The following is a 20,831-nucleotide window of genomic DNA, read 5'->3' as shown; positions in this document are numbered from 1 at the left end:
TTTCTTCCTGGCATTTTGAGATACATCTCCATGTTTGTTGTTTGTAACTTCTCATAGTTCAAGGAAAGATGTTTCTAGTGGCAGCAATCATTAATTCAGATAAACAGAAATTCTGAATGTGCATAAACCACTTTTCCAACCGCAGAATCTCACAGTGCTTCAGTCTGAGCAAGTCAACAGTGTTGCCCCTCAGGGTTAAATTATAGGTGCCAGGCAGAGAACACCCCAAGCAGAAGTGTGACAAGGACAGGTTGTAGGCTTGGCTCTACTAGGGACAAGCTTGCTGGAAGGGCTTGAAAACACACACACATGCTCATATTGCACCCATCTTTGGGGTGAGTGACATCCCATGAGGACTCACAGTGACAGTGTGCGACATCCCCTTGGTGCGGGGTTGCTCTGATTTTTGACTGACCCTCTGACAGGACCAGATGGGCTTCATCTCTGCTGGTAGGGTGGCTGCTGCCACTCTGGGTCTGGAGGAAATATGATGGAGAAAGAGAGATGTAGGGCTTGGGTGATACACAAGAAGCAAAGACATCCTGACAGCTGTGTCTCATCTGACTTTCAACGGGTTGGCATTGACATTTTATTTATACATTTAACAGAAAACAGGTAATTAACAGTAAGATAGGTCATAAACCAGCAGTAATATAACATAGATCATACCTGATGTAACACTTACTGTCAGAAAAACTCCGTGTACATAAACCCACAAGATACCATGCATGGAGAGTAAGCATGAGAGAGTGCTCCCCAAGTGCTGGTCCCAGGGAACTCTTGAAATTCTGGCAGCAAGTGATTTTAAGATTTAGTTCACATTCTTTCTTTCCTTGTAAACAATTTGGTCTGGATGTAAACCGCTAGGAAATGCTACAATGGGACAAATGCTCAGGGCTGTGCAGAGGCCATGCCAAGCTTGACTTCAGGGGTGGCCAGGACTTGGGGCTACCTCCTCACGGCTGCCTGTCACCAGGGCAGAAGGGCATACAGCCATGGGGCTCCTCCGGACAGGGCTCTTCAGGGGTCTCAGCTCAGGAATGCCTTCCGAGGACATGCAGCAGCATCCCAGATCAGGCACTCAGACTCCACACTTCTTTTTACTTATTTTCCCTGAGCTTAACTAAAAGACCTGTTCTGAGCAGGAGCAAAACTCTGTGCATGTGGCCACTCAGTTCTTCAGTAGGTTGAGCTCTGCTGTGAAGGGTGGATGGACTTTAAGCCCTTCCAGGGAAGCAGGGTGGAAAATCAGGAATAGATCTATAGCAGCTAATTTTCTCTCTTGAATTGTACTTCAAAACAAGTAACTCGGTGCAGTAATGTCCATGGGGTTACTTTGAGGTTAACGTCAAGGCTGTATTACTCTTTTTCAGCTTCCTTTCCCAAATTTCAAACTGCAGTTGATTTTTTTTTTTTTTTAAATTGACAAAACAGAGGTATGACCCAGAGATTGTTCTGGGATTGCAGTAGGAATCAGATAAGGACAGTGGGGCCCAGTGTATTATCTTCAGTTTTAAAACATTTTATCAGTTCCAGAGCTGGAAATACATATTTTTCAAAAGCACAGATCCTGAAGTGCAGAACTCCTCTTCTGCGGCAAATCCCCTTACCAGGGAACTGTGGAATATGTCACACCTCAGATTACTGAGTGGACAATCAATGCTTGAACTTTTAGACCATTTTTTATTGCCTCTACTACTAAGGCTCAGTCCAAACTCATCACAGTCAAAATAATTCCCATTAAACTGCTGTGAGTGTACTCCTGTACAGTGGCAGGCAGCTGTGGGAAGGACAGGCTGACTTGCATGCTGTTTACCTGCTGTACCACTACAGCTGGGTGGCTGCATGGGAGCAAAGTTCGCCTTCCAATCTGTTCCCTTTCCCTTGTGTAACACTTGTGTCCCCTGGGATCTGGCAAAATGGGATGTGTCTGATTTCCAGCATCTGGACTGTTAGAAACTGCTTACAAGACACTGCAAGGGTAACACCCATAGCACTGTATTTATAACCCACATCTTTGCTGCTAACTGGACCACTGCAGGAGACAGAGATTTCCTTGCTTAATTCTTCCTTGACCCTAAGGCCATTAATTTCCCAACTGCTTTCTGCATCAGTTCTAGCTTATGCGAGCCTTGCCCTTCCTGCATCAGCCCTTTCCTTCGCTGGCACAAGTGTCTCTACAACAGTGACAGATCAGCCACCAGAACTGGGTTAAAACAAAGCTTGCAAGAAAAGAAAAGGTTCATTTTAACCTGGGTCAGTTCCTCAATCCTGTGCTTCACATTATCTTGGGCAAGTAAAGAAACAATACAAAGGGAGAGTGAAGACCAAATGATGTGTGAAATGACAGTCTAAACTATAAACTGATGGCCATGACCAGTCTCAGTCACTCAGCTTTAGACAATATAAAAATCCTCTCTAAGCCTTCAAGTATCTTTATAGTCTTAAATCGCCATTTCTCCTCTTTCTGAAACAATCTCCAAAAATTGAGAGTGGCAACAGTGGCAGATAATAAATGAGACCAGTACTCTGTGAGCACATGTACGGGGCCAGCAGCTCTTGTCTGAGCACCCAGCCTTGTCCCCAGCTGCCTGAGCTGTCCAGGAGATCCTGGAGGTACAATGCCTCATTTTATTTTTGTGACTTCTTGCAGCCTGATGAGACTGGAGCAGGACTCGGCTCTGCTCGAAAAAGTGAGGATTTCAGAGGCTGTGCCGGGTACTCCTGGGAGATGTGTGTCCTGGCTCACACACCCCACTTGGACTGGAACAGATCTATTCCACTCTGAATTCCTACTTTCAGGAAGACTCCTCCTTTCAAGAAGACTTCCGAACTGCAGCTCATAGGGACAGGAAGAAAAAGTTCTAGTGCTGCCTGCCAGCCCTCGATTCCTTATATTCCCTTTCTGCATCATTCACTGCCTGATTTCTAGTGGGAGAGAGACCAAGGATGGTGGCTCTAGGCCCACTGCAGGTACATTTTCATCTTTGGTATCTGATTTTGACTATTCGATTGGAAAACAAAAGGAAGTGCTAATCTGTGCTCCTTCTGAAAGATATCACTAGGAAATCCTGCTGGCATTAGGGTATGAAACTTGGCTGCGTGTTAGTACTGAGCAAAGTGTGGGAGGAAAGCCCCTTTTTGGGTGTGAGGTGTTCAAACTCAAAGCAGGGGACAGGAGCAGTCCATAAGCAACTTGCTCAGAGACCACATGAGACCCCAAGCTGCTGTCAGGTTTCTGAGGTGCTCTTGGTTGAGCAGGTCTATGCAGTCCTCCCCTCAGACCAAGTGGAAAATGACTGCAACACTTACTTACAAAACCAAGACAAGTCCTACAGCTCCAAAAGCAACATAAATTTGTCAAGGGTCCCCATCATTCTCAAAGTGTAAAGAAACAGGATAAACATAGGGGAAAGTGAGAGATGTACTGCAAGGTTGTTATTTCAGGCTATGAATTTACCTTTCAATTAAAAGGTTTTGGAGTTTGGGGAGAACCTGCACTTAGTTCTGGATCTTGTGTCTTTGCTGCCCTTTTAATTTGAAGAATAAGCTGCAGAAAGCAGTTGTTATTTTACCATGAATATTTTTTATCTGAGCACTACTGCCTACCAGAGATTTTGATATTTTTTTTAAGTGTTGGCTAATTTTGTGTTTTGAGTAGGAAGCTTCAATTTCACACCAGTTCTACACATGCTCTTCTGCTGTGCAGCAGTTTGGAAAGAGAAACCTGTAACTAAGACTCTACTAATTTCTATGGCTTTTATTAGGATTTTGTTATTGCTCACCTTACTGTGGACTTTGAGAAGATGTGGGGATTATCTGAAGTAGTTTAAATTTATTTAATCTTTAAAACATCACTGGGATGCAGGTGAGTGTCTCTATACCCACCCAGCTCTGGGTTTTGCTTTTGCTTTCTAGCCAGCGAATAAAGCAGAGAAGGCAGGGCCAGGTGAGCTACCCTCTGTGGGGATCCTGCCTGTTTCCCAGACTGCATTAACCACCTCTGCTCCCACTCCAGATGCCTTCCCAAATCCTCAGTCCCCTCCCAACACCTCTATGCTGTTTGTCCTGCACCACTCTAACACTTGCAGGTGAGGGAACCCCCATGGGCACCACCCCATCTTGCCCACACTTATGGTGGAAGGGAAAAGCCTGGGCAGCATCGAGGCTGGGAAAGTCTTTGAAAAGCAGCAGAATTAGCAACATCTTGCAAAACAAAGCAAGTCCTAAAGCAAGCAAAGCAGCAGCTGGGGAAGGTAGCGACCCAGCCCCAACATCCCCCCTGTCCGTCCTTCTGCCTTGGCATGAGGGGGGAGTCAGCAGGCAGTGGCAACGCCAGCGCCAGCACCCTCAGTCTGCTCGATGGCTCATTCATCCAGAGCGACGAGGAGGAACAGCGCTTGGTATCCCAGGCATCTGCCTGCCTGCCAGGCTTGCTCTTTAACACCGGCTATCAAGCACAGATAGCTGTTGAATCAATATGGTTTTTGTTCTACAGCCTGTGCCCGGTAGCTGTCAATGTCACTTCTGCCAGCACTGGGTGGCTGCGCTGCTGTACCCCAGGACAGATCCAGGCTATGAGGGAGAGGATACCAGTGCTGACTCCTAGGTTGCCCATCTACGATCACTGTGAGAAAGCAGCCAAACAGGAAGACTTCAAAGACAGTGTCTTTGTGTTGCTGCTGCCAGTCTCCCCCACCAGCGCCAAACATGCATGTTTGCCAAGCACAGAGGAGAGTTTGGATATACTACAGTTGGTCAGTCCTTTGGATGAGATGTGAAAGCAGGGGCCTCCTCCACCAACCTTGCTGAACCCGCTGCACATCCCGAACAGACTATGAAGGTCAGACGACAGACATCCAGATCACCATCTCCTCTTCCACCAGGCAACTTCTCATGCCCATCCCAAGGCTGTAAATTGCTGTGGATAATAGCTGTGATGTTTATCCAGACCGTGGCTGCCCACCTGTGCTTGCATGGAGGGTCCAATGCTTGATGATCCCATTGGAGAGGTAACGTCTAGCTACTTGGAGCTCGTGTACTTGGTGACAGCCTTGGTGCCCTCTGAGACAGCATGCTTGGCCAGCTCTCCTGGGAGCAGCAGGCGCACGGCCGTCTGAATCTCCCGGGAGGTGATGGTGGAGCGCTTGTTGTAATGGGCCAGACGGGAGGCTTCTCCAGCGATGCGCTCAAAGATGTCATTGACAAAGGAGTTCATGATGCCCATGGCCTTGGAGGAGATGCCAGTGTCGGGGTGGACCTGCTTCAGCACCTTGTAGACGTAGATGGAGTAGCTCTCTTTCCTGCTCTTGTGCCGCTTCTTATCGCCCTTCTTCTGGGTCTTCGTCACAGCTTTCTTGGAGCCCTTTTTGGGGGCAGAGGTGGACTTCGCTGGCTCTGGCATCCTGAAAACTCTTTCTCTGTGTCTTGGAGCTGCTTGGAAAGAAAAAGAAAATAATTAATTTTTGTTCTTCTACAGTATAGTTTTACTGAAAGATGAGAGAGTCTGAGTCAGCAACAATCTCTGAATCTGAGACAAGCACCCATGACCCCATGCAAGCATTTTTGAACTGCCAGCGAGAACTGCTCTGGCTTATGTATTGTTTTTTGTTGTTTTCTGCTTAAATCCCTGTAACACCAGCCTTGTAAACATCACCGAACCTAGGCCAAGTTGGCATATACTTAGTAAATATGGGCTGGAGGGTCAACATATTTCTGAGAAGAACATTGCAGTTCCAAAGAAAACACTAACTGCAGCATGCAAATTAAATCTTGCTGGAATGGGCTGGAGACTGTTGCAAGATATCATTGATCAAAATGATTTTATATTGTTATTACAATCTCCAGTAAACCCTTTTTTCTTTGCATGTAGGTAGAAGTATTTTGAGGGTGCTTGCATTTCTGTGGCTATTGTTTTACACCATGTATTCCAGTGGACTATAAAAATCACATAGTTTTAAGCTAGCTAGCTGAACTATGAGAATCTCCAAGTATTCATGTTAGCTAGCAAAAACACCACAGAGAGTAAAAAAGCTCAGAGGAGGTGGCAGGAATCACCTTGCAGAAAAACAAGAATGTGGATAGGAGGAGAAAATCAAAGTGCTTTTGGGCTATGTGTTGATGGAGAGAAGCTACATGGACTGAAATTGTTTCCTGCTATTTGGTGCTTTCTGCTTTTGAGAGTCTCTGCTGGCCTGTTTACATCAAAGATGTCTGATCCTTTTTCTGAGTTTTTCTTCATTAGGCCACAATGTGCAGAGCCCTGATCTGCAGCTGACTGCTATCATCCAGAAATGCAGTAACAAAGACAGTATGTAAACTCATCATAAAACAGGGTGCTTCCACTACAATACAAATTTACATGTGCTTTACTATGTGGGCCAAGGAAATAACTGTGTCAAATAACCTGCTAAATGGTTTTGTGTTTCAGAGAGCACTTAGAGTGATCCCTTGAAAAGCAAGGCTTCTCTGGGCCTTGCTGGAGGATCAGCTTCCAGCATCACTCCAAGGCTTGGGATTTTATTGCTTTGCATCTCCTCTGAAGATGACCTAGGAATTACAGTCTGCTGGTCAAGAGAGAGTAGAAGAGAAAAAAGAGCTTCAGAGCTGATGGCACATGGGAAAATGGATAGAAGTAAACAGGAGAGAGAAAGCTGGGATGTAACATATGGTCTGCAAACACAGAGCATTAGAGGGACCTTTGACTGTGTCAAAGCAATGGCTGCATTCTTAGCCCTGCCTCTCCTCTTTGGGAAGGAATGAGATGTTGCCCTTCATCCTGACCTGATTTCTCCACTGTTGACTGCATCTGCAGCCAAAGCCAGAAACAGCATCTGTGTTGCAACCGAGTCTGTAAGAAGTTCTCTGTTGTTCCCTGTGGGACGTGTCTTTGACGCTGAGGCTGGATTTACAGGCCCACATCTTGATGGATACCAGCTCCTGCTTCCAAACCATGCAAGAAACCTCCACAGCTCCATATCCTCAGAACATTGAGATGCTGCCTTCTGCCTGCAGCAAGCACCAGCAGCTGCTGGCCACTTTACTGAACCAGGTGCCAACACTGCAGGTGTTGAGTAAAGGGCAATGCTGAGCGTTTCAAGTCAAGGTACGCCCAGCTGCAAGGGCAGGCTGGCACTGCTCAGCATTCTAGGGAGATGGGAGGCAACACCTCCACCACAGCCCTCCAAAAAGCCCACCTGGCTAGAAGCAAAAGTCGGCACCGGTGTTCTTACCACTGAGTTTTTGCTCAAGCAAATCAGTTTCTTCCTTGCCATTAATGGGAGTTTTGCCTTTGTGAGGTCTGAGAAACCTGTTCAAGCTCCCTTTGCTTCATCTTGCAAAAAGAAGTACTTTGTCACTCCAAAACAGGATAATGTCTGACTAGGTGGGAAAAGGTCAGCGTACAGGAAAGCTTTGTGTAACAGGCTGCAGACACACCACCAACTTCTCACTGCACCAGAACCCCAAACTGCTCACAACTAAAGCATGCAAATATGAAAAAAAACTCCACCAAAACTGGGTAAATAATATATATAAATATCTCTCCTATCCCTGGGGTAACTAGCAACCTAACATCAGGTATGGAGGACAGGAAGAAAAAGAAAAGAAAAAAACAAAGAAATGTATTGAAAGTTGTTGATGCTTTCTTCTAGTTGACTTCAGGTTATGAACATTAATATATTTTCCTAGTTTCAGGAAACCTGTAGTTGTAACATATGTAGTTATATCACCTGGCAATCGTAAATTAACATATTTTGCTGACTCCTTGAAGTTAAAGGAAAAGCAGTTTCACAGAAAAAGTAAGGAAATAGGAACATTATATGAGTAGTTCTCGTTCAGGTGAACTCACGGCAAAGCTTCACAGCCAGGTGAGCTGAGGTAGGTGGAAAACCATGGACAAAGACCATGCCCAGAGACACGCAGGATGGTTCTGACCAAAGTAGACTCTCAGACTTGGCATGGCAAAATGCTCAGTTTGAGCATATGAATAAACAGTGTCACAAGAAATACCAGAAATGTGCAGCTGGAAGAAGCCTCCAGACCTCCACACTTTGCTTTGAGTATGGGGTACCCAGGCATGTCGTCCTAGATGAATTTCTTACCTTTTCTTTAGAATCTCCAAAGACATGATTTTCATGTGCTATGTGCTTGACTCTGCCACCTCCTTTCTTGATTTTCCCAGGCATTCTTCTCGGTGGAGTCATTTGGAAGGGCAAGTGCTAGACTGCCCCAAAAGTCCTGGACACCCTTCAAAACTCTGGCATCTGCCTCCTTAAATATATTTTCTTCCTCTGATTATTTTTTTTTTATTTCTTTCTCTACTTGGGAAGCAGTATCAGGAAAAGAAATCCCCTACTGCTCTTGTTTGCAGACTTGAAAATATGTCTTTTCAATAGAAAGGCATTTTTCCAAGAGAAGAAATAACTGCATTTGCTTTGTTTCCTCTTGAGATAATTTCCTGACCGAAAAACATCACCACTGAAAAATGTAAATGACTATTTCTTAGGCTTTTAAAAAAGTGTGACCTTCTAAAATATGTATTGTTAAGTGCACTTCGAGTGCAGCTTTTAAAAAATTAATATAGCGCACAACAGGCACCAGAGGGATTTCATGTCTCCAGAAAAGGTCACACCTACAGGACATCTCCATCCATCTGACTGGCTAGTGCCCTGGGATAGTGCGGCCAGGATCTTGTTCTTCTCCCATGTATGGCCATGATGAGGGAAGCAATGATGCTAAAAAGCACAAAAAACTAGCACAAAAGTTAATCCTTGTACCCTAAAGTGTCCTTACTTGCCATCACCCATTTCTTTGCAGCCTACTGTTTAAGAGGTAAATAACACTTTCTTTGGGAACAGGTTGTCTTCCTTTCAGTTTGTTTGGGCAGTGCCTAGTGCAAAGAGCCTGACTACCTTTGCCAAGTGCTAAACAAATAATGTTAATAATTGTCAACAGTATCAGCAACCCTTATGTCAACAGTGCAATGCAATACACAGGTAGGTGGTGCTCTGGTATGAAGACAGTAGTGGGATTATTCCCAAAGTGTCCAGGTGGAGAGTTTGTAGAGGAAAAACTAGGTGACCTTTAAAAAAATAAAGGGTTTTTTTTATGAAAACAGTTGCCTTTCTTTCTTTTCCTTAAAAAAAAAAAAAAAAAAAAAGAAGAGAGAAAACCTGAAGAGATTGATAATTAGCTTTTGTGTTTGGAAGTGTTGCCATCATCACTGACTTCTCTACTGTGAGGGTGAACAAACACTAGCACAGGTTGCTCAAAGGATGCAGGGTCTCCATCCTTAGAGATATTCAAAATTCAACTGGATGTAGCTCTGAGCAACCCACAGCAGCTGACCCTGCTCTGAGCACGGGCTGGACTAGATGTTCTCTAGAGGCACCTTCAGCCTCAGCCACTCTCTGACTCTTGGGAGATAGAAGCTGGGTACCTCTTGCCTAGAACATGCTTTATGAGCTGTGTTCCCCCAACAGACATTTCCCATGGGATACTGCAGCCAGAGACTCCCACAAGGACCCCTAAGGAGGGGAGATGATGCTTATCTCCAGGTCCAAGTCACCAAGGTCCTGGGGACACAGGGTTATGGCCATGCAGGAAGAGGCACTCTGAGGCATCATGGTAACATTTGAAAGGTTTCAGGTTTTTGAGGATAATCTTCAGGCCCCTTTTTTTTCTTTATGGCTTTGTATGCTCTGAGAATCAGTTATCAGTGTTGGCATTTTTTTCCTTCCTCAGAAAACCAACCACAAAATCAACCACAGTATTTTTTCTAGCCAGCTCCAAGCAGCAGCACGCCTGCTGATAGAAACCAGAGTGGTGTGGAGTGACAGATACATCTTCCTTTGTGTTGACACCCCTTTCATCATTAAAGGAAAATGAACCGAAAACATATTCAAAGATACAAATCACTGCAGTCTCTCAGATCTGAGATGGGAGAGGAGTCCTGCTGAGAAATCCCACATGAAGCCTGATGCTGTCTCTGTTTTCCCCAGGCCCGATATAGTGATGAAGAGACAGTCAGGGAAGCTCCTGCAGCGTTTGTGTCCAGTTTTGGCCTTGCTGCTGTCTCTGTAGGACCAGTGCCAAGTTGGTACCAGTGGTGTGCACAGGTGACCATGGGTAGCCTTCTGGACCTCTCCTCATGCAGGGGTGGAAACAGCACTTGGATTTTTTTCCTTCCTTTTCCTACTAAAAGCTGTCCTTGCTGCGATGAGCTCTGCAGCATCCACTGTAAATCCCCATGCCCATCACGCTGCTGCCTTGCTCTAATTTCCTAATCAACCATAAAAGTTACATTTCTAGAGTCAGCACATTGTTCTTAGGGGTTTTTGCTGAAAAATTAAACATTTGTAGGAAAAACTTACTGTCCCTTACCTTACTTTCTCTTGCTGTATAAACTAAAGAAAACTTGACTTTGACACGTGAAGAAATGTAAAGTGAAATATGCTGATGCTTTTTGTTTTACTCTGAAACACAAAGAAGGGCAAGAAATTAGGGAATGTTTCCACCAAAAGGAAAAGGCTTTCTAATGGCTTTATTTTTTCTGAAATGCTTGTAAGAGCACAGACAGCAGATATGGTAAATACAGTTTACAATTTACCAGATGTCATCAAATGACTGTTGTTAGAACAGCTTTATTTCCACAAACTGCAAATCCTCTCCCTTTTATAATGTACGGTGATCTACCTGGAACTTATTAAACAATAATTTGCTCATCCAACACGTGCTATTAAATAGTAATAGCTGAGAAAAGCAGATATTTTATGGTTATTTGGTAGCAAGCTCTGCCTTCTGTAGTAAAGCAGATCAGAAGCATGATGAATCACCATGAGACATCAGTGATGCTGCCTCATGTGCAAAAATTGATAGTCATATTTTGGACTGGAAAGAATTTTTCTCTTGGTATGTTGTCTAGCATGTGATGATGAGGTAAGATTTGCTTTGAAGTAATGAGGAGAAGATTTTCCTAAAATAAGGTAAACTAGTCTGAAATGTCTCATTTCTTCCAGTGGTGGAGAGGCGCAGAGATCAGTTTTGGGATCCCAGGTAATCCAGTATCAATAACAATGCCCCATCCTCAATCCCACATACTCTGCTGTATTTTATATGACTGCTCCTGTAAAGTTATAGTTTAAATGGCTAACTTCTAACTGTGGATACACACATGCAGTTCTTCTACTGAAGAGATTCACACTTGCATATTGTACTGTGAAAATGTTGAAACTGAAGATGTCCCCTCCTCCTTAACATAGAAAGAAATACTACAAACTCACTCCCTGACACAGACACACTATGTTCAAAGTGATCTTCAGATTTCTTTAGTAGAAATACAAGCAGAATAGAGCCCTAAGATATACACCGGCATCCTAGCTCTTTGACTGATCCTTATCATTGCTTGTGTTAACGCATTGCCTGTGAGTTCAGTACAGGATACTCCCTACAGTAACCTTTTCCTTCCTCTTATTTTCTAGCATTTCTATTTATGATTTTAGAAAACACACTTTTAATCACCAGCAACAGCTGTAATTTCTTGTGTTACTTCTGGCCAAGCTGCAATACTTCTCTGGGTTGTGGGGTATCAGTCAGAGATGCTTAGTAAGGAGCAGGACCCTATATCAGATCTCTCTGCAAAGAACATATATTGAATTTTTAAAGAAAAGAAAATCTTATCCATGAGTCAAGCAGAGAAATGGAAAGAGATGTTGCTGTGAGAATGTCCGTCAGAAGGCTAAATACTCCTGTCTTTACTCTGATTAAATGAGTGCCTGAAGTCAATGGGGGTTTAACCTGGGTCTGAAACAACAAATAAGATGTTTAGAGATGCTTAGCATCAACAGCTGTCATTGATTTCCACTGGAATCCAGAAGGGTCAGTACTTTATAAAAATCAGACTCTGTGTTTTATCAAGGTTTTGTTACTGTGAATAAATGAGTACTTGGAAAAGCTTTAGCATTACACTTTTATCTGCTCTTTATAAGAGCACTCCTTATGTACCTGCTTTGGAATATCTCTGATCTACATGCTTGACCGGCAGCATCTAATAAATGCAAAAAGGAGAAATGATGTTTTCTGTAGATCAATACCCATTAAAATGTTTACAGGAGTACACCCAGTACCAGCATCTGCTACAATTACACTCCAGTCAGCTTTCCCACAAAGTGCCAGGGTTTAAGAGAAACTTGCATTATTGCAGCCATCCTCAGAAAGCCCTCAGTACAAACACAGTCCAACAGAGAACAAAACCAGGCTCGCTCCCTTCGTGGAGTTTTATCAGTAAGCCAAAATCTTAACACAACATAAACTTCAGCACAAACTTCCTCTCCTAAGTTTCACAGTCCTCAGGATTTGCTGCTTCTGCCATGAAACCTCTCCTCAATCAACAGCCTTCTGTTGCCTTCATATCCCACTACAACTCAACTGGACCCACTGGGGGTCAACCTGTCAGTAGCAGCTCTGTGTCTCAGTGCAGGGTTTAGTTCCTGTCCTTACACTAACTCAGCAAAGGTGCTCTGAAGTCAGGGAGAGATCAGAGCCCTGCTGACCACATACAGGCAGATGATCTGCAACTGACCTGCAGCAATCCTGCTGGGCAAGAGAAGCAAGCAAGACATCACAGCAGCTAAGCTACTCGGCGGCATCACAAGCTCTACATACCTTCTTGGTGATTTGCAGAGTACAGGCTATTGGAGATATATATGAGAACAAAAATCATAGGTGACTGGAGTCTGTAATACTAATGACCTGCACATGTCAAAAAGGTGCTTTACTTATTCTATGGTGCCCTATGATATTGAAAATAAGGAGTGTAGATTCAAAACAAATTGCTCTGTGCCATATCAGAAATGAAAATCATTTCATCTTTGGCCTTATTTCAATTTCACTGGGAAAGCAGAAGACCATAAACTCATTGAGCCTGCTATATCTAAATAACTCCCTCTACAACAGAGCCATGGTCTCGAAACCAGTAATGATAATAAGCCTAAAGAACTATTATGACACTTAAGCGAAGTATTTTAATGGATTTTACAGAGTAACAGAATTATCAAAATTCTAGACTATTTTCATCACTGCTGAAAAAGGCATCCCATAAAAATGTGCTAATTCAGCCATGGCCAAAAATATGAGAGAAGCTACAGCCCACACCTGCAGGCCATAAGGGAAGAGGGTGGGAGAAGGAGAAGAGGCCTACCCAGGAGATAAGAGCTGCTTCTGAGTTAAGGCAGAAGCTACATGGGAACCAATGCAGACACATGAGGCACCTCTTCCTCTCACATGCTTCATCCCATTTCAGTAGGTTTCTGTGACCTTTTCCAGTGCTACAGACAATTTGTGTAGCAAAAAGAAACAAAAGCAGGGATCATACCCCAAAATTTTTACTCTGGCCATACCACACTGACTGGGAATAATACATATGGATGTAACACCATGCCACAGTGGAAAGCTATGTTCCCAAATTAGACTGAAGATCAGATCAAGGTCATTAAGGCTTTTAAGAGTGATGTGATGGGTACATCACAACATAAGTATTACCACATAGACTCAGTGGCATGAGTGAAATAAGCCTAGCAAAACTTTTTAACAACCTTCATGAAATGCACGTGGATCTGTTGAGAAGGTATGCTCAACATACCTGGGCAGCATCACCAATCCTGCCCCTACGTGGGGAGAAAGAGACAGGTGAGGGTATGATATGTGCAACTGTAATCAATCATGACCGATATTCCTTCTAAATAAGAGTCTCTACCTTCAATCATCGTTTCCCAGTTACATTACTCACATTTCAACAAGTCCTGAAAATGATTTAAAAAAATTAGTGGAAGGCATGCATTTAATGAAAAAGACAGGAATACGTGGAAGCAGCTTTATCATGGCTCTAAAGCATCGGTGCCTGGGAACATGGAGTGTAGATGGAGGAGCCATGGGTATCACACAGGTACATCCAAAAGGACTGCATGCCATGCCACAAATTAAAGGGCAGCGAGTGGCACAGATTTCATTGCTATGGGATACTGAAAATATTGTAATGTGTGTATTAATAATTCATTTGGCATGGTAATAGCAATTTTACTGTAAATGGAGATGTGTGACTATGTGGAGCCTGCAGGGAAACAAAGATAAATGTCCTTCCCCAGATCTCACGTCTTCCAATAACCAGATCGGGAATACGATCCAGGACTGCTGACACCTTTCGCTGCTGCAGCCACTAGATCACATTACCACAGGCGGAGAGTCCTCTGATAGTTAGAGGTCATCTTCTGTACAAAGCAGGAAAATGGAGAGCCTATTAGATGGAAGGAGAGAAGAAAATCATGGCTGGGACAGCACAGCAAAGCTCCAACAAAGAGGGGAGCTCTGTCTACTCTCTAGAAATAGATAGGGGTAAACACTAAGGACAAAAGTTATTGAAGGTATAGTCTGGCACAAGAACTGACAATAAACCATTTTTGAATGTTCACAGATAAATTCACGCTAGAGATGAAAGAAAGGAACCTCACTTACATCCTTACTTGGAAATAGAAGGATGAGGGCAACAGAGGAGTGGAGAAAGATAAATAAACCCATACCTTCCACAGTTCAAAGACAAAACCTGGGTTTTTTTCAAAAAAAAAAAAAAAAAAATTCTATGATACGGCTTTGGCGATAGCAAGTAACTGCTCTACATTAACCAGACAATGTCTTTCTGTTCTACGCTGCTGTACTACTGAAGAATTCTTACCAAAATGCACAGAGGTCCCTCACTTTGTACTTCTTTCCTTTATTCTTTTCTTTATTGTTCCTTCCTTCTTTCCCTCACACCCATTACAAGCGTCAGGAGGTTCAAAGCCCCAGCAGGTTTGCTGCCACTTGGTCTCATCCAACATGTGGTATTTGTACAGAAACTAACAAACTACAACAGCCACAGGGTTGAAAAGCTTGCAGTTCTCCTTCAGGCCAGGTTAGCCCATGCCCAAATTCCACATCATACAAATTGCCTGGGAATGGCATTTTAATTCATCTCTAATTTGTGTTAGCATCATTATCACATGGACTTAGTACGCTACTCACTATACTGACACAAGCTAAAAAAGGCCATCTCCCTTCCAGAGAAATCAAAGCATTATTAGAGATACATTAATATTATATCAGGCAGGGTGCAAAGAATTCTCTGCTGATGACTCGATTGCAACCACTAGACCAGCAGGGAAGAAAATGGGGGCTGCTGGACAAAATGCCAGCCCCAAAATGCCAGCAGTCCTGGCTGGTCGGTAGCAATTAGAACAATTAAATGTAAGGCTCCTTTTTCAAAACACAGAATGGTTTTCAAAGGCAGCAGGTTTAAAACGCCAGCAGAGTGCCACATTATCTGTACTGTTATTTTTAACCATCTGTGGCTCTATCCTCCCACACTCACTTTCCGCCTGAAGCTTCCACACCTTTAGTTTCCCCACTGCTATGGTCTCCCAACCTCTTTCTTCCTCTGGTGAAGTGCTCACCCTTTTATTTTCTTCCTCCCTGCTGGTTCCCCTCTTGGCACACACCCTCCGCAGAGCTCATTAGCGCCCCTGCTTCAAGAAGCACATCTTTGTGGGAGACTATGTCCTTATCTTGAGTTGTGCCCCAGATATCTGACAGGCACAATCAATAGTAAGGATGATCAGAGCCGGGCTGAGGACCCACAGAGGAGAGAATATGGGATTAATTCTGGCGTGGGAGAAAGAGGAAGGTTTGAAAGAAAGGACAACTACATCACTCATATCTTCACCGCAGAGCTGCTGTATCCACAATGCATTTTAAGGCTTATAGACATCAAAATGGAAATAACCCATATTTATATTGGGTATGGTCAGACAGCTCATTCCTGATGGGATGCTCCCTGCCTCCTGTCTTGTAGCACCCCACTTGTTACTCAATAATTTTGCAGGTTACACAGAGGACCCAAAGAGGACCTTCTGTCAACATGGCAGCAGCTTCCCTACCTTTCCATCATCCACATTTGTCAACGGTTCACTTAATTATTTTGGTTTTCTACCTTCCTTCCCATTCCTTGATTCTGTCTGCCCTTGTGACAAGAGGTGAGGAGACTCTTACCAAATGCTTTCCCTGGCTCTCCTTCACATTAAGATTTAAGTCCTGAGCTCCAGAGTGGTCTCAGCTGTTCTTTCCTCTCTGTCCTCCCTGTATTTCATGTCAAGAATTTCTTCTGCAAAAACATCAGATGCTTTTCTGCTCAACCTTCTTCTCACTTTCCAGGATACCTCATGTCCTTTTGGTAACTCCCAATAACTTTCCTGGAGGTGCACTTTCAGTCCCTCCTATCCTTTTTTTCCACTGCCTCCTGTGCACACTGTATTTATTGTACTGCCACCTTTGTGTTTTGTTCTCATTCCTACCTTCCTGTCTTCTTTTGTGTAGTATTTCCTCTTGACAATTATCAGTCTACTACATTACAATCTCTCTCCTCACAAGAGGGAGGGTCACACAGGTTAGACAAACAGGTTATAAGGAGAGATTTTATGTGCCCATGTCCACTTTCCTTGACTCTGTCTGTTGGTTTAATGTAAACCTGGCCTCTGCTGACAAAACTCTTCCCTCTTAAATCCTTGATCATTGTGACTATACACCACCCCCCCACCCCCCCCCCGCCCCGTTTCTTTCTCAGCGCACACCTCCTGCAATGATTACCTGGGGGATCGTCCTCTACCCTCACCTGATGAATCTCAACTCTCGAGGTGGCACATCCCATGTCAGAGATGAGTCCTCTGCAAACACTCTCTTTCCTGATCCTGGGGTAAATGCCAGTTTTTAACAAATAACACAGAAAACCTTACTGCAGTGGACGGCCTGTGTACTTTCACCAAACTCAAAAAATAACCCTATTCTATAAGAAGTTTTAAGGCTGGTTTGAAAGCTAAACAATTCCTGCTGATAGATCGTATCTTCAAGAGGGTCGGTGAAATAATATGACAAGGGTGGTGATTAACTCTCACCACAAAGGAAAATGTTGTGTTGATGTAGGTGGCATATAAAATCCCCCACTCTCTTTATGAGTCAGGTAAGCTGCCAGAAAGCGGGGGTGGAATCCGTGGGATGGAGCTGTTTTCATTCCAGCCAGTTAGTAGTATGCTTTTTGAAATAAAATTTAAAAAAATTATTAAATCAGATTTTTTTTAAACTAGGAGGATTATTTAAATAGCAAAATATAACATTTGCCCTTGATCCCCAATGATGCTTTTTGTAGTCAGTGATTGTCAAGGGGAAATATTATTAAACAACTCCACTCCACCCCCTGAGGTTAATGTAGCATTTCTGGGTTATGCATCTATTCTTCCATCTCCCACCCAATGCATATGATCCTGCAGTCACAGCTCTCTCCTCTCCCTCTGGCTCCAGAAAAAAAGGGAAGATGACAAGCTGAGATCCCAGTCTCACTCCACACAGAGCCCCCTTTTCAGAGGCAGAGCTTAGCTCTGACTAGAAGAAAAGCATTTCGCTCCCAACAGCTGCACAAAAGTGGTTTAACAAATGTATAAAACAAAACAATTGGCAAAAAAGAAAAGCATTTTGTGTGGTCTTATTTTAGATCATTCCAGGATTCAAGGGCTAATTCAAATGGATGGCACCGTCCCTTATCTAAAATTATAGACTTTTCATTACGAAAAATCAGAAATCCAGAAACATGAAGAAAATGCCAGTAGTTCCTTGGGTTCAGGGGACTTGCAATCCTACTCTGGTACTGTCAGTGGGAGTGCAGTAACTGCTGTTCATAGTGCAGCCTGAGCAGAGATGCTCTCTCAAGCCCACTTCTGAATTTAGGAACATTTCACACATACTTAATTCTTCAGTCTACCCAATACATGTGTTTGAGGATGGGCGGCAGCAGCAGCGTATTTCAGGTGCAAGAGAAAGGAATGCAATAGGATGAGACTATAGGCATGAGTCATTTCTTTGTTTCATCTGGAGAATGGAAGAGAATGGAGTGGAGTAGAGATATATGTATACACATATATCTATGTACATGTAAATATCAGTCAGTAGAAAGGATGGAGGAGGACAATGACCAAAGGAACAGCATGGAGAAAAGATGTTAAGAGGAAAGGAAAGTAAGGCAGTGGACTGAAATGAGATGTCAGACAGCAGAGAGAAAGACAGGGTATAAAAACTAGGACAGAAAGAGAAAAAAAACAAAGATGGAAGAAGATATATGAAAGGGGACAAAAATGAGAGAAAAGGCATGAGTGTGCAAAAAAGCAGAGAGAAAGGGAAAGGTAAAGTAACCAGCAGAATGCTTGGCAAGACAGAAATACTGAAGCATAATAAGACACAGAGAAGAGAGACTCAGAGGGTCTCAAGAATAAAGACAGACCTTGCACAGCAGAGATGATGTGAAATAAGCAGTTGGAGAAAAAAACCACTTGGGAGAACAGTACTTTGGAGAGTCATGGGTGAAAGGTGCTGCTGCCCCATTGAGGTAGAGTCAAGCCCTAGGAAGTGACAGGCCCCAAGGAGAACAAAGGATGAGGCCAGGAGAAGACAAATGATACTCTTGTACTAGGTTGCTGCCTTTTGTTTAAAATAGAAATCATGAAGGTCATTGAAATTGTCACTTAGATCTTAAATCTGAAACTTAAAAAACCTCCTTATTTTTTTCAATACAATCATTCTTCCTCCTTCTCTCCCAATGCTGGATTAAATTAATTACTGTATACTCCACAGTTATACCTCCCTGTCAGGGAAGAAAACCCCAGACACCATTACGCCTAAAGCAGACCTTGCTCTCTGGCTCTCTTTGCCTGTAGAGGCTTGCATAGAAATATTTCAGTAGACAAAGCTAGCTTTCCTGTGGCTCCAAAGTTACTATGATGGAGTTGGGTATCATTAGCAGGATGAAGAAAGAAAGAGAAGGGAAACAGGGGTGCACGCACAGGGAAAAAGCTTTTTTTATATTTATAATTAGGAAATCTTACCAGTATAGAGGAAAAACATTGCTTCTGGTAAATAATCTGTCACTCCTTTGCACATCGATTAATAAGAACAGAGAGGAGGGTGTGGGGAGTACATTCATATTATCAAATTCTTTCTGTTATTACTATGTTCAATGTAATAAAAACATAATCAGGAAAATAACACCAATACTATGGAGGCTATAGAGGAAAAACCCCAGGAAGGTCAAATCGTTCTCCCAGGGCAGCACCAGTCTGAGAAACCAGAGCTTTATTAGTAGTAACAGGAGCAACATATGGAGATGAATGAAACCGTGTTTGTAAATGTGATATGGAATTGCACACTCTTGGTTGGTTTTTCTTTTTCACGATCTGACTCAGCCTCCACATGGCTCCACTCCCCCACCTTTTGATTCATAAATTCCTGATCTCAAAAAATAAAAAGAGTTACAAAGGCAGCGAGCAAAGGGCACGAGATGACGTGAAATACGAGGACGCCGGCGAGCGCAGGACATGCCATCAGTCACCGCCCCGCCAAGGGCCAAACCTGCCGGAGCCTCGCCGCGGAGCCGGGGCCGGGGCCGGCCCGCCCGCAGCCCACCGGAGGGAGCCGCGCGGCAAACCAGGGCCCGGCCCCGCTGCGCCAGAGCGGGCGCCGAGGCGGACAGATCTGTTACAAAACGCTCTCATCCCGCTCACGCTGCGCGGCGGCCGCTCCGCCGGGCGGTCCTGCGCCGCCAAACCCGGGGGGTGGGACCCGAGAAGCGGGAGGGTTCTCACGGCACAGGCTCCCTGTATTTCTTGAGCTCCGAACCCGAGATCGGCGTTAGCAAGCAGCAGCGCCAGAGGCAGCCGACTGCGCCCGAGCGGCGGGGTGCAGCCCGCACGGTCGCTAGCGGCCAAGCGCCCGCGGTGCTGACACCGGGTGCCCACGCGCAGGACCGGCCCCTCCCTGCGCGCCCGGGCTCCCCGCGTGTGCGTTGGGGGGTGCCGGCGGCCGGCCCGGCCCACCCGCGGCCGGTGGGGCCACAGCGCGGCCCAGAGGCGCTGCCCGGGGCTGGGCTGCGGCCCCCGGCCCGCCGCCGCCCTGCCCGGGCCCGGCCACGTGCTTCGCCGCCAGCCCCCGGTGAACGGGGCGCAGCTCGCTCCGGCGACGCGGCTGCTGGCGGCCGCCGCCCGGCATCGCCGAGGCCGCCGCCGTGCCCGCGCGTTCGCCAGCCCCGCAGCACCGGGACGCCCTGACCCTGCCGGGCGCCACGACGCCGCCACCCGTGCGCGGCACCAGCGGCGAAGAGCGCGCTCAGCAACCCCCGCTGCAGACCGGGCCGGTGCGCGCCGCGCAGAGCGGGGGGCAGCAGCACCGGCAGCCAGCACAGCACGGAGGATCTTGCCTGCTCGGCGCGGGACTCCTCCGCAGGCGAGCTCCAGGCGCCGGCGCGGCGCAGGGCAGGTGCGCGCCGGGCGCGGAGGGGCTGGGGGGGCCGCTCGTTGCCGCTCCGCGCAGAGCCTGCGGACGCCGCGCCGGGCGGCACCGCGGGACCCGGCACCGCGGGACCCGCCTCCTCGGCCGCGGGCGCTGGGGCCGGGCTGGGCTGCGGCCGGCGGGGCGCCTCGCTCTGCGCCGCCGCGCTCCTGCGGGCCGGGCCGCGCCGCGCCGCCGCCCATAGGCCGCCCCGCCGGCCCCGCCCGCCCCCGCCTCTGCGGGCTCCCGCCGCGGGGCCGCCGGGGGCGGGGCGGGAGCGCGGCGCGGCCCCGGCGAGCGGTCGGGCGCTGCGGCGGCGGCGGCTGCGGCGGCTGCGCAGGGCGCTCGGCTCGGCCTCGGCGGCGGACGGGCACCTGCTGCCGCCCTCGCCCGCAGCGGGCAAGGGCGCCGCGCTTTGTGCGGGGCTGAGCGGCCGCGCC

At 45.9% G+C, this 20,831-nt stretch overlaps 1 protein-coding gene across 2 annotated transcripts; it reads right to left on the bottom strand.

Moving 5' to 3' along the window:
- Nucleotides 1-451: 451 nt before the first annotated feature.
- Nucleotides 452-20,510, bottom strand: LOC141959354 (histone H2B 5-like). 2 transcript variants are annotated; one of them, XM_074903266.1, is made up of 2 exons: nt 20,321-20,510; nt 452-5,433 (listed from the first exon to the last, which is right to left on the bottom strand). In XM_074903266.1, the coding sequence occupies exon 2, from the start codon at nt 5,402-5,404 to the stop codon at nt 5,024-5,026; it is 381 nt and encodes a 126-aa protein (XP_074759367.1). In that variant the 5' UTR covers nt 5,405-5,433; nt 20,321-20,510; the 3' UTR covers nt 452-5,023. The 2 variants fall into 2 exon arrangements, with proteins under 2 accessions (XP_074759367.1, XP_074759368.1); XM_074903267.1 differs by lacking the exon at nt 20,321-20,510 and adding an exon at nt 8,103-9,103.
- Between the last annotated feature and the right edge of the window lie 321 nt (nt 20,511-20,831).

The sequence above is a fragment of the Athene noctua genome, chromosome 3 (genome assembly GCF_965140245.1).
Source record: "Athene noctua chromosome 3, bAthNoc1.hap1.1, whole genome shotgun sequence".
NCBI lineage: Eukaryota > Metazoa > Chordata > Aves > Strigiformes > Strigidae > Athene > Athene noctua.
Note: the sequence above shows the minus strand (reverse complement) of the source record. Positions and strands in the feature narration are given on the sequence as shown.